A 13,215-nucleotide genomic window follows, 5' to 3' on the forward strand; every position below is an offset into this window, starting at 1 on the left:
CTCCCCCCTCATCCCATGGAGCAGAACCAGTGTTTGTCCCCTCCTGCTCCCCAGGCCATCCCCTGTTCACCTTCTCCAGGACTGACCTATGAAATTAATAAAATAAATATTCCCTCTGTCCTGGTGGGCTCCAGGACCAAGAGCCAGGCTCAAACCCACCCCAGGCAGTGAATTCCAGGGAATGGTGGTCCCTGGGGCTGGGGCTGCTGCTCCAATCTCTCTTTTCCTGGGAATGAGCAGCCCCTGGAGCTGCACAGAGCAATAAAGGGGAGAGACAGAGCCTGACAGAACCCCAGGTCCCTCCCGTGCAGAGTTCCCTGCAGAGGAGCCTTTGCTCCCAAAAATTCAAACCCCAGAGAGCTCTAAAACCTCCCCAGCCAGAGCCACGCCATCCTCTGATATGCATCTATTTAAAATATATATTAAAGACTCCCAGGCCCCGACTTTAAACAAAATCCCTTCTTTGTTTGTTTGTTTTTTAATCAAGAAAAGGTATTTAATATTAAATAGAACATTTATTGCCTTGTAATTATTTTACTGTAGCCAGGTATTCTAGCACTGAATGGAAGATCTTTTTTCCATCAATCTGCTGTATCCAAAGTTTTGTATAAAGTTGTAGAGGTCGATTTTTTTTTATTTTATATTCAGAAAATTTCTCTTTTTATAAGCATTATTTATTATACAATGTATATACTTGAGTTAACTAAGATTATATATTATATAAATATATATATTTGGAGAAAAATATATTTCAACTTCCATTTTTTTTTGTGGTACATCATTAAAGAAAAGGTAAAAAATTCAAAAATATGCACTCGCCAGCTTGTGTGGTTTGGCTCTGAGGGACAGCCATGGAATCATGGAATCCCAGGGTGGTTTGGGTTGGAAGAGACCTAATCAACGGATTAAGATCAAATTAATGAATAGATCAAGATCAAATTAAGGAACGGATCAAGATCAAATTAAGCAATAGATCAAGATCAAATTAAGGAATGGATCAAGATCAAATTAAGGAATGGATCAAGATCAAATTAATGAACAGATCAAGATCAAATTAAGGAATGGATCAAGATCAAATTAATGAACAGATCAAGATCAAATTAATCAATGGATGAAGACCAAATTAAGGAATGGATCAAAATCAAATTAAGCAATGAATCAAGATGAAATTAATCAATGGATAAAGATCAAATTAATCAATGGATCCAAGCAGGTTCCAGACTTTGCACACTCCCCACATGTCACAGGCTGTCTCTGAATCCCCTTCCAACACTTTGGGCAGACCAAACTCCACATTTTCTCATATAAAAACCTGTTCTCCTGTCCATGAATAGTTCTGTGGGTGTTTCTGCAGCATCTCCCTTGCATCAGCAATGCTTTTAAGTGCACACAATTTTCCACTGCACTGGCCTCAAATGTACCTGTCTGAAGGGCAAAATAAATATGGAATCACTCAAATTCTTGCCCTGATCCCCAAATTACTCACAAAGCCATCCCATGGATCCACCTGCATGGCCAGGGTGTCTCTGCAGGTGCCACCATCCCTGGCATGTCCTACCTCACCAGAGCACCTGGCCCATGGAAGGTTCTGGACTCCACAGCTCTGGGGGTGAAGCTCTCCCCGTGTGCCCACCTACCCCAAACCTCTCTCCACCCCTCACTGTGCCCCCAAAACCCATCCCTGCACCTTCCAATCTGCCTCTGGCCAACAACTCCACTTCAGGGACACATTTCTGCAAAGTTCAAGATGAAACAGGGTAAGGAAGGGGGTGAAGAATCCAATACACTGAAAGCAATATTGTGTATTTATTATAGATTTAAAGGAGGAGCCACACAGGTGGTGGGAAGGTGCTGCCCTTCCCTTGTGCCACCTGCAGGGAACATCTCAGATCTTGGAGCAGAGCTTGCAGTGGCTCAGGTGTCACACCCAGCAGCCCAGCCTGGTTTTCCAGCCTTCCCCAGGGGTGGGATACTTTCCATGAATCATGGAAATTAATAATTTCCATGGATATCCCCACCCCACACACACCCAGAGCCTCCTCAGCCCTGCAGAGCCCACACATCTCCAGAATGGGCTGGAGCAGAATCCTCTCACTAATTTCTGTCAGAGTAAGAGCTGCTCAGGGTGGGCTGAATTCAATCCATCCACACTCTGAGCACCCCTCTGGCTGCACACACACCAGGAGCAGACACAGATCATCACAAGGAGTTGTGCTTTTTATTGAATCCATTGAATGTGCAATTAAACCAGATATTTATTATTCATCCATATAGTTTCTGGACACAGACACGATAATGTTTACATCATTTACTCTGAAATATAAGTTACTGTGTGCTGCTGTCACCTGGACTGGCAGAGGGGAAGGGAGGAACAAATAAATTCACAAGATCCTACACAAAAAAAATGAGAGGGAGCCACCACTGGGACTCACAAGAGCATCACAACACAACAGCACTGCCAGAGGAGCAGAGTGGAGTGCCCTGAGCACCCCAACTGCTGTGAGCACACTGAGGACAACGGGACCTGGAAGGACATGGGGACCCTCTGGGAACACCCCCTGCACACCCTGCCAGCCCTTGCAGTGGGGCTGCTCGAGGTTGGGGAGCTACACTGACTAACATCTGCTAAATGGCTTTGATTTCATGCCCCACCACGCTGAGGTATGTTCCAGGAACCTTCTGGAAGGAGTGGAGCCTCAGCATCTCCCTGAGGCCAGGGGAGCAGGGGAAGGAGCGTGGAGCAAAGGTTTGATACATTCCTTTATTTCAGTGCAAAAACATGGCAACACTCATCTCCTGCACCTGCAGAGCTTGGCCTCCTCTCTGTCTCTAAAGGAGGAATTTCAACCTTTGGTAACATGGCAGGAAAAAGGGATAAAATGAGGCTGGAGGATACCAAAGCTGCCAACTACAGAACTCAGGAAGAGCTGGAGGTTGGAACCAGCATTGCTAAAAGTGTTGTTGGATGAACAACAAGGTTTGATGCCTTAAATACTGGATTTGGAAATTTCCTCAACTCTGATCAACACTTCCCTGCCCTCTTTCAGTGCCCAATCCCACCAGGCCCCAAAACACCTGGATTTAAATGAAGAGGGTGCAGCACCCAGGCCCTGCTGGAGCTCTGTGTGTGGGCATGGGGCTGGCTTCACAAAAAGCCTCCACCTGACCAGGATCACAGAGAGCACTGCTTCAGCATCCCTCCACCAGACTGGCAGGTTTATTAGGAGCCAGGATCTCTTTCCTACTGCAGGAATGCTGGACACAAGTGAGGGTCAGCCCCAAAGCTCCCAGCACATTCCCCCTGCTCACCCCAAAATACAGAGACAGAAGCACAGGGCTCCAGGGGACACTTCCACGTGACATCAGGGTATGAGAGACAAAGATAAAGAATAAAGTATTGCACTACACATGCAGGTTCCACATGGGGCTCTGGGGATCAGGGGAGCATTTTCACTTTTGTCCAGAAGAGTAAAGATCCCAGTGTTTGTTCTCCAGGTTGGTCACTTTTCCAGCTGTTGATCTTGCACTTGGTCCACCTTCAGTCTAGGGTAGGGACTCTTGCAAAAGAAGCCAAATCCATCAGGAAAGCATCATGCACATGTATAAAGCATCAAGCACACACTGGAACCCACTCACATGGAGCCAGGATAGATAGTTTGGTGTGAGTTTCCCCAGCACAGGTACTGCCCTACATGATTAGAAAGTCATTCTGTCCCACTGGGCTCAACTACTCCCTGTGGCACCTATGGGGAAAGAGTAGGACATCCTTCTCTCAGACAGCAGACACAAGAAACCAAAATTCCAAATTTTTTTACTCAAGCAGAATCTCTTTTGATTTACTTAAATTAAATTTTGGCCCAATATCTCATGGATAGTTTAAAAGTTAAGGGTAAATTCAGAAAAGCAGAGAATTCAGGCATGCAGCTTCCCAAACTTTCAGGAGCTCCCCCCTCCCAAACTGCTCTAAGAACTGATCAGATGCAGCTCTGACAATACAGAGGGGCCAACAAGGAGAGCAGATCCACCCCACTGCAGGCTCATTTCTGAGCAGAAAAGGAGAATTCAAGCACAGCTTTAAAATAAAAGTACTTACGTTCCTTCTTCTCTCAGAAGAGCCAAGAACTTCTTCACCCGATACTCAGGATCCATCTAAACACCAAAGAGATCCCAAAAAAAGGAAAACACACAATCAGGAATGTCCTGAGCTGGACAGGACCCACAAGGATCATGGAGTCCTGCAAAGACACCCCAAAAATCCCACCCTGAGCATCCCTGAGAGCTCCACAGACCAGTGAGGTGAAACCTTAGCAAAGTCATCACAAGCAGGAAACAACAAAGGTCCAGCCAGAGAGTTCTGCTAAAAACCCAGTATTGACCTGACACAGTGAGACAAATCTCTTGTCATCCTTAAAAAAATCTGTTCTAAAGCCACCAGTTGGAATTCCAACATGCCAAGGCCAGTGTCCTGTTCCCAAATGGAAAATGCTGCTTCCCACCCCTCTGAGTCCATAACTGAGTCCATAACCTGGGGAGACACAGCATTTACCTGCACACACAGCTCCTTGTCCAAAAGAATACAGCTGGAAACAACTGCAATTTGAAAATCTGAAGACTCAGAGTTGATCAAATCACTTATTAAAAATGCAGGCACAAAGCCCAGAGGCTGATCTGCTCAAGAAGGAGCAGAAGCTGGAGTGGAGCAGAGGGGCAGCAGGGTCAGGACTGTTGGACACAGCCTCTGTAAAGAGAAATTCTGCTGCCAAACTAAGGGGGAAATTCTCTGGAACAGTAGTGTGGGGCCTGACAATGACAGAGCTCAGAGAGGTGACAAGAACACGGATGGTGCAGCATCCCCAGGACATCCAGGACCCTCCAGAAACAAAGGAACTGAAGGGAGGTTGTTAATCTCCAGTCCAGAGAAGGAGATCCTCCACCAAGATGTGATGAGCCCCCTGAAAACCTGCCATGAACCCCAAAGGTGCAGTGTTTGGTTTAAAATAAAGCAAGCAATATTCTATGGTGATCTTTCAAAGCTTCCAGTTATGAAAATTAAGATACATTAAAGACAAATAGCTTAGATTAAGTTTTATGTATGCTGATTAAGCTTTATTTATGCTAAACAGAAGTTACCAAATCAGGAAAGCCTGGAGGTGCCAGAAGGGGTTTTTGGGAACATTTCCTGACTCATCCAGGCTCAGGAGGAGATTTTGGCTTTGGGAGTGCTGCCAGCAAGGTCCAGGAGCAGCAACACAGGGAGAGGAAGCAGGAGGAACCATGGAGAGAGCAGCCAGGGCAGGGTGAAGCCCAGGTGGGACCCAAGAGCACTGGAGGTGGCCCTGTCCTGCAGCCAAGGGCACTGCAAACACTTGGGGACTCACATGGCAAATCCTAAGTGGACCCAGGGATCAAAGGCACAGAATAATTCCAGGATACTCAGCGTACACAAAGCCAAGAACACCAGTAACAGAGTTTGGGGGAAATTAAAATTGTGGGGTTACACAACTCATAAACAAGATAATTCACCCAGGGCACCAAAGCAGTTCAGGTATCCCAAGAAAGGATTTTGATACTGAGGGTCTGGTTCTCTGTGAGTTTAGTGTGAAACACACTAGAATTTATTTGACCAGCTCAGGAATCCCTGCAGGGAGCTGAGGGTGGGGTCACTGCTTTAACAAAGCAAAACCCACCACTAGATTCAGAGGAAGACACAATGTGCACATTTTTTATAAATGATTCAGTCACCTGGCATCTTATCAGCTGAATTCTGAGAAATTTCATCCATCACTTGGAATTCTTAAGTGATTTTAGACTGAAATCTCCTTCTGAAAAGCTGTGGTACTGTGACTGTTCACAGGGAGGAGGGATGAGGGAAGAGATGAGGATCTGACTCCATGTTTCAAAAGGCTTGATTTATTATTTCATTATATATATTCTATTAAAGCTATACTAAAAGAATAGAAGAAAGGATTTCATCAGAAGGCTGGCTAAGAATAGAAAAAGAAAGAATGAATAACAAAACCTTGTGGCTCGGACAGAGAGTTGGAGCCAGCTGACTGTGATTGACCATTAATTAGAAACAACCACATGAGGCCAATCCCAGATGCACCTGTTGCATTCCACAGCAGCAGATAACCATTGTTCACATTTTGTTCCTGAGGCCTCTCAGCTTCTCAGGAGGAAAAATCTCAAGGAAAGGATTTTCCATAAAAGATGTGTGTGACAGTGGTACAGCTCACTGAAAACAAGATGCAGTGCTGCATTTCTTACCCAGTGCAACTGTGCTTTCCTGGCAGGGCCTGGCAGATCCCAGCTCTCTGTGGGTTCAGTGCTCAGATCCCAGCTCTGCTCCCTGTATTTATAGCAGTTCAGCACATGGAGTCATGGAAACACCTCAGACTGGAATATAACTGGCTCATATTTAGCTGCCATATGCTGCTACCTCTGCTGTTACACAAGCACCTGAAGCCAGTGCCAGAGCAGGAACCACCCTGCTGCCAACCCTCCACGGGCAGCAAAGGGACACCCCCAGCGGCCCTGGGGACAGTGACAGCACTTCATGTGTGATGTTCAGTGTGTGGGAAAGGGCACATGTGGTGTTGTGAGGTCCCCAGGATGAGATGAGAGATGAGAACTGACTCCAAGTTCTCAGAAGGCTGATATATTATATATTATTACATATATCATATATTATTATATTATATATTATTATATTATACATTATATTATATTATATTATATTATATTATATTATATTATATTATATTATATTATATTATATTATATTATATTATATTATATTATATTATATTATACCATATCATATATTATACCATATCATATATTATACCATATCATATATTATACCATATCATATTATGTTACATAATATTATATTATATTTTAAAACTATACTAAAGAAAGAGAAAGGAGTCATCAGAAGGTTTAACAAGAATGAATAATAAAAACTCATGACTGACTCAGAGAGTCTGACCCAGCTGGCTGTGATTGGCCATTAATTAAAAACAATTCACATGCTGGGTAAACACTTCTCCAAATCACATCCCAGAGGAGCAAAACATGGAGAATCTGAAGGGTTCCCAGCTTCCCAGGAGAAGAAATCCTGGCAAAGGGATTTTTGATAAAATATCAGAGTGACAGGCATAGTCCCAGCTCTGCCTGGCTGGTCCTGCACTCACCTACACAACAATGGTCTGCTGGAAAAATTAAACCCCCAGAGCTTGGCTGCACAGCCTCAGCAGAGTGAGGATTCTGTGTCACTGGTCACAGGATCATGGAACATCCTCAGCGGGAAGGAACCCACAGGGATCATCCAGCCCAACCCTGGAACTGCACAGACACCCCAAAATCCCATCCCTGGGAGTGGTGTCCAACCCTCCTGGAGCTCTGGCAGCCTCAGGGATGGGACCATTCCCTGCCCAGCACCCTCTGGGGCAAGAACCTTTCCCTAATATCCAACCTAAATCCCCCATGCCCAGCTCCAGCCATTGCCTGGCTCCTGCCCCTGTCCCAGAGCAGAGATTGGAGCTGCAGCCCCACTGAGCTCTGCCCTCACTCGGCTCCAGCTGAACAAGGGACCTCAGCTGCTCCTCCTCTGGCCCCTCCAGACCCTTCCTCACCCTCAGCTCCCTCCTTTGGACAGTCTCTAATTCCTTTCCATCCCTATGACATTGTGGTGCCCAGAACTGTCCCCAGGAATGGGCACAGGGCTGGGTCAGCATTGCCACCTCAGAACTGCCCATGATTTACAGAACCTCCACCTTCAGCTTTGAAAAGAACCAGCACTTCAGGAGAAAGCAGCACAAGAGCATGTCCTGAGTCAGAAGAAGGGAGCCATTGTCAGGGCTCAGGGAGCAGGGCAGCCCCTGAAGGGCAGCACCCCTTAAATCCATTTCATACATGTGAGCAATGACTTACTGACTTGCCTCCAGGTATGGAATTAAAAGCCAAGGAAGAAGAGGAAAAAGTAATCTAGATAAATGACTTTATTCCCTGAGGTGACATGCAGTCAGAGCATATCCTCAGAGCTGAGCAAGTTTTAACAGAATTGTGAGGAGTGAACAGAGGGGTACACGGCTCTGAGCTCTCAGCTACAAGTCTCTTCACTTCTGAGAGAGAGATCTGAGAACAGCTCACTCAGCTGCACTAAATCCACTTGATGGGAGCAGAGGGGGGGCTGGGGGAGCACTGGGATGTCAGGGCAGGATTAGGGCTGCACCCTCAGCCCGTGTCAGCATGAGCAGGAGCTCCAGGCATGGGTGCTGCTGCGGGGGAGGGCTCAGAGCTGCATAGTTCTTACCCTCTGCAATTATTTTCTTTAAAGTGCTGAAAGTGGTAAATAAAGAGAAGAGCAGCTGAACAGCCTGACAGATTTATCTTCTTCAGGGAAAGAGCACATACACCTGCACAGGCACCTTCTTCTTTAAAAAAAAAAAATAACAAAAAACCTGAGGTGATTGCTATCTGCAATCTTAACATGCTGGGTGGAGAAAAGAAATTCCATGAAAGGTGAGTTAATCCAACCCCTCCCATAGCCAGATGCTCTGTAAGTGCAGCTCTGAACAGCCCATGGGCACGAGGAGGGGATTTACAGATCTCTGTGGACCAAGCTGTGGTGATTTCTTTGTTCTGAACATTTCCCCTCACTGCATCTCTTTTCCAAGTGAAACCAATGCAAAAGCTGCCACCAGCACCCGGGTTCTGCAGAGAAGGGAAACTCCAGGAGTGCTCTAGGAGCTCAGTCCTTCCTCCCAGAGCCATTCCTACCTGTAAGGACATTTCTATCAGCATCAGCAGCTTCTTGATCCCGATCCACACTGGCTTCCCTTTGACGTTCTGAGCAATCGTGCTGCGCTCCTTGTCTTTGAAGTTACCCAGGAGCTGGGGGGAAAATCAGTTTAAAAAATCAACAACAGGAGGCTGAGAGCAGCAATAATGGTATCTACCTTGGGCCAAAGGCAATGGGAAGCTAGAAGCATTTAGTAGCTAAGAGGGAAAATTTGTTGCAATGTATCTTAGACAAGGCAAAACACCCAAAAACAAAATATTTAATTCCCTCATGGTTTTTTCCATAATATCTTTTATCCAACAGTTAGTGCTGTGCTTATCCAACAGTTAATGCTGTACTCCAGGTCTTCTCCAGACCAGGGTCTACAAGGAAACAATGGTTCAAGCCACAGGGAGTTTCCACACCTGCTGCAGGAGTGTCTCAGGTGTGTCTCTGCATCTCTCAGGCTTTGGTGACACCATCACTGGGACAAGTTTGCCAAAGATTTGCCTGTTCAGTTTATTTTAACAGCCTTCAGTATTCACTACAACTCCCACTAGGGCACTGAAGACAGGAATTTATAAAGAACTTGTAATTCCTCAGCACCAAACACCTTCAGTTGATGCTGTTCCAATCCACCAGAGCACCCTCTGGGCACATTCAGTTTAAGTGCCCCAATTATACTCATTACCCACTTCCCTGCCCTTGGAATGTTTTAATCCAGACCACAAACCCTTCCCCAGACCTACTGTTCTCTAATTTTGCCTCAATTTAATTCATTAAGAAGCAAATTTAAAACCTCAGAGCTGCTCTGTTATGACACGATGACAAGCGGGATGGAGTCACCAGACACAACAGCTACTGCAAAATCCCTCAAGTTTGGAACCTTTTGTCATCCTTGAACTTTTGCTCACCTCTAAAGCCTCCATGAGCTGCTCCCCTGTGGCAATGTTGGGCACGTGGATGGTGGTGCTGAAGGCATTCAGCATCTCCATCTCCTGCAGGACGTCCTTGCGGCTCGTGGTGCCGATGATGAGGAGCTTCCGACCCTGTCCAGGCAAAGCAGCCACAGTGAGGAGAGGAAAACCTGCAGAGAACCAGCCTGGGGAAGGCTCAGCTAACTACAAATGATAAATGGCCATTTAAAAACCCACTTCAAACAAAATTAATGGGATTAAATGTGTCAGTAATTGAAGGGGCCAAGAGCAGCCACAGGAGACAGGATCAGCTCTCCGAGCAATGCCACCAACAGGGTCCAGGAATTGTGGTGCACAAAGCCCCACCACACTCCCAGCTCCTTCTGAACCCAGCTTTATAAATAGCTGGATCCTCATTAAATTTAAAAGCCTGAGCAAACTCCCACTCCCAAAAGCTGAATTACAAATGACTTCTCCGGGGAACAGCCTGTCTTCAGGAATCTGTGGGTACAGTGAACTCCCTGCTCCTGCACAGGCAGTTCCAGTGGATTTCCAGCTCAGGCTGTTGAGCAGAGGCTGCTGTGAGTCCCTGAGTTCCCCCTGCAGCTGTCCAGGCCAGTCCCACTCCAGCAAGCTCCAATTCCCAATGCAGAGTGCACAGAGTCCAAATTATGAATAACAGAGCAAATTCTGGAAAACAGCTGCAAATGCAAATCCACTGCTGTTTGTTCACCTTGCAGAGCCCTTCCCATTGCTATTTGAATTGCCCTGTGCAGGGTTTGGACACTGATCAATATTGGCTGATAGCTGGATTGTCAGGACCATCAGTCCCTTTTCTATCCCAGTGTATATGGGTTGGGAGGGCCTGGCTGGCCAAGGAACCCCCTCAAAAATTTGGCTGAGGCTTCAGGAGTGAAGGGAATGTCCAGTGCCCATCTAGAGGTGGCCAAGGACCTCCATTTTTTGCTGTCCAAGGAGTTTGGTGAGCTCAGGAGTGAAGGGAATGCCCAGTGCCCACCTTGAGGGTGCTGCCCTGGGCACTGCCCAGGATCCCCAAACAGCTTCACTGCCACACAGCTGAGGTACCAGGGCACAGAGGAAGCCAAGGAGAAATTCCTGACCAGAGCTGAGACCTCCAAAACACAGAACAACCCCTCCTGCAAGTGCTGGAACACTCAGACCTGTCTGCTTCACAAGACAGTGAGGACCACAAGTGGTTCTCCTAAAAACTTCCTCATTACTGGATAGAACTCTGAAAATCCTGAACAGTTGGGCAAGGGGCTGTGTTAATAACAGTTCCCCATGAACTATGAGCATCTAAGAGAGGAAAAACTGCTCAGCTGCACCCAGGCAGTGTCTGTTCCCCAAATTTAGCTCCCAGCATGTGTACAGAGCCTGGCACACTGATCAGGCATCAATCAAGGGATAACTTCCTCAGAGAAGCTGCCTGAGGGATGCTGCCCTCAGACATTAATGAAATCTGTGCCTGATTACAATAAAAATGGAATTTAGCTTGGAGTTGCACCAGGAAAGGACACAGCAATGCCACAGTGAGGGGGGTTTTACCTGCTGGCACTTCAGGTATCCATGACTGATGTCACTCTCAGCCTTTCCTTGCCCAGATGACACATTCCTCCTCCCAGGAAAGCTGCCCACCCTCTGGACTCAGCCCAAAAAAAATTCCCTAAAGGATCAGCTCAGAAAAGTATCAGTTCAGAAAAGGATCAGTTCAGAAAAGGAGCAGTTCAGAAAAGGAGCAGCTCAGAAAAGGATCAGTTCAGAAAAGGATCAGTTCACTGCTAACCTGGGCAGTGCCACCCTGAGCCAGCTGCACCCAAAGGCAGCAGGGCTGGTGGCAGCACACACAGAAAGGGCTCTAAAAACACTGAGGGAACCACTGGCATTGCTCCCTGTGGGAATTCTGTGGGAACAGCAGCTCAGTCTCACTCTGTGTGTGTGACCACTGGGACAGATTTAGAACAGGAAAAAGAACAAAACAGGATCATCATTGTGCCATCTGGATCCAGGATTTCCTTCATGTTCCAAATACAACTTCAAATCCATCGTTTCTGAGCTGGGGGTGTTCACCTGGAGAAGGGAAGGGCCTGGGGACAAGGGGGAATGGATTCCCACTGCCAGAGGGCAGGGATGGATGGGATATTGGGATAAATCCTTGCCTGGGAGGGTGGGCAGGCCCTGGCACAGGGTGCCCAGAGCAGCTGGGGCTGCCCCTGGATCCGTGGCAGTGTCCAAGGCCAGGTTGGACAGGGTTTGGAATCACCTGGGACAGTGGAAGGTGTCCCTGGGGGTGGCACTGTGGCTTTAAGGTCCCTCTAACCCAACCCATTCCATGTTTCTGTGATTCTGTTTAGTTGGAGAAATCAGAGAAAGGTCAGAAATAGGGAATAACTTCCCAAAATAGATCCTTGGTAAAAACAAGAGAGGTTTATAAATTCATAGCTGGTGTAGAGGGGATGAGGCAAAGACTGCTGCTCATCACTACAGAAACCAGGGAGCACAAGAAGGAATCTCAACTATCAAATAAACTGAAATAAAGGGGGTTTGCTCTCACCAACAGCTCAGCTGGACTCAGGCACGCACATTGCTAAGAATGGAAAAGCTTAACAAGGTTGAAAAGTACCAGGATGAGCTTCCAGAGGGCAGATCCATCAGCAATTTTTAGATAGCTCTGTTAAAATCTATTCCCAGGTCCCTGAACCACTGACGTGGTTGGGAGCTCCTCAGAACAGATGGCTACTCCTCAAAAGTGCTTCCAATTTCTAACAGCTCCACCCAAAAGATCCTGATTTTTCCCTGTTTTCCTCAAAAGAAGCCATGCCTTCAACTCCCTGCTTTAAACCTGACCCCTGGAAAGCAGCCACAGTGACCTGACAGGGCAGGAGTCCCTCGAGCTCCTCTAAATTTCAGAAACCCAACAAACAAGTGAGAACCCCCAGGGCAGCACTGCCTGCCCTAGGAATTATGGAGGGAGCAAGGAAAGCCAGCAAAGTGAAAAAGCTGCCCTCAGCCAGCTCCTCTGCACTGATTTCCTGAGACTTGTTCTGTTCCAGGATCCCAGGGTCATCCCAGAGCACACAGCACAGGGTTCATGTACTGATCACGCAGTCCCATTTTCAGAAAAATTCACTTTTTTCCTCCTTCATTTCCACAGCAGCCATGGTGAAGGCAATGTGCCACGTGTTCAGCCCACAGAAAATCAGCATTCAAGCCAAACTCCCAAAAATCAGGCAGAACATGAGAGTAAACCACCAAGGAAGGAGGAACACTGTCAGATTCACAACCAGGGCACTTCCAGCCCAGTTCTTCCATCACCAGAGATCACACACAGGCACAACCTTAGGCTGGACTAATCCTGTCCATTTTTAAGCAAAATGCCCCAATTTGGAGCCCAGGATCCCTCTGTGCTTCTAGAAGAGGATGAGCCCTCTGCTGCAGGGTTTTACCTGACTGAAGGATGCTCTCATGCACACAACTGTGGGGCTTGAAGAAGCC

At 46.9% G+C, this 13,215-nt stretch overlaps 1 protein-coding gene across 2 annotated transcripts in view; it reads right to left on the reverse strand.

The window, feature by feature from the left end:
• Positions 1-2,196: 2,196 nt before the first annotated feature.
• Positions 2,197-13,215, reverse strand: part of NSF (N-ethylmaleimide sensitive factor, vesicle fusing ATPase) — a 72,351-nt gene continuing 61,332 nt past the window's right edge. The window contains exons 18-21 of one of the 2 annotated variants that reach the window (XM_058041578.1): positions 9,700-9,834; positions 8,785-8,898; positions 4,094-4,149; positions 2,197-3,557 (exon numbers count right to left, since the gene is read on the reverse strand). In XM_058041578.1, the coding sequence (XP_057897561.1) occupies positions 3,539-3,557; positions 4,094-4,149; positions 8,785-8,898; positions 9,700-9,834 (324 nt within the window). In that variant the 3' untranslated portion in view covers positions 2,197-3,538. Of the gene's footprint in view, positions 3,744-4,093; positions 4,150-8,784; positions 8,899-9,699; positions 9,835-13,215 lie in introns of both variants that reach the window. The other variant, XM_058041579.1, reaches the window with a different exon arrangement.

This window comes from Melospiza georgiana, chromosome 28, assembly GCF_028018845.1.
Source record: "Melospiza georgiana isolate bMelGeo1 chromosome 28, bMelGeo1.pri, whole genome shotgun sequence".
In the NCBI taxonomy this organism is placed as follows: Eukaryota; Metazoa; Chordata; class Aves; order Passeriformes; family Passerellidae; genus Melospiza; species Melospiza georgiana.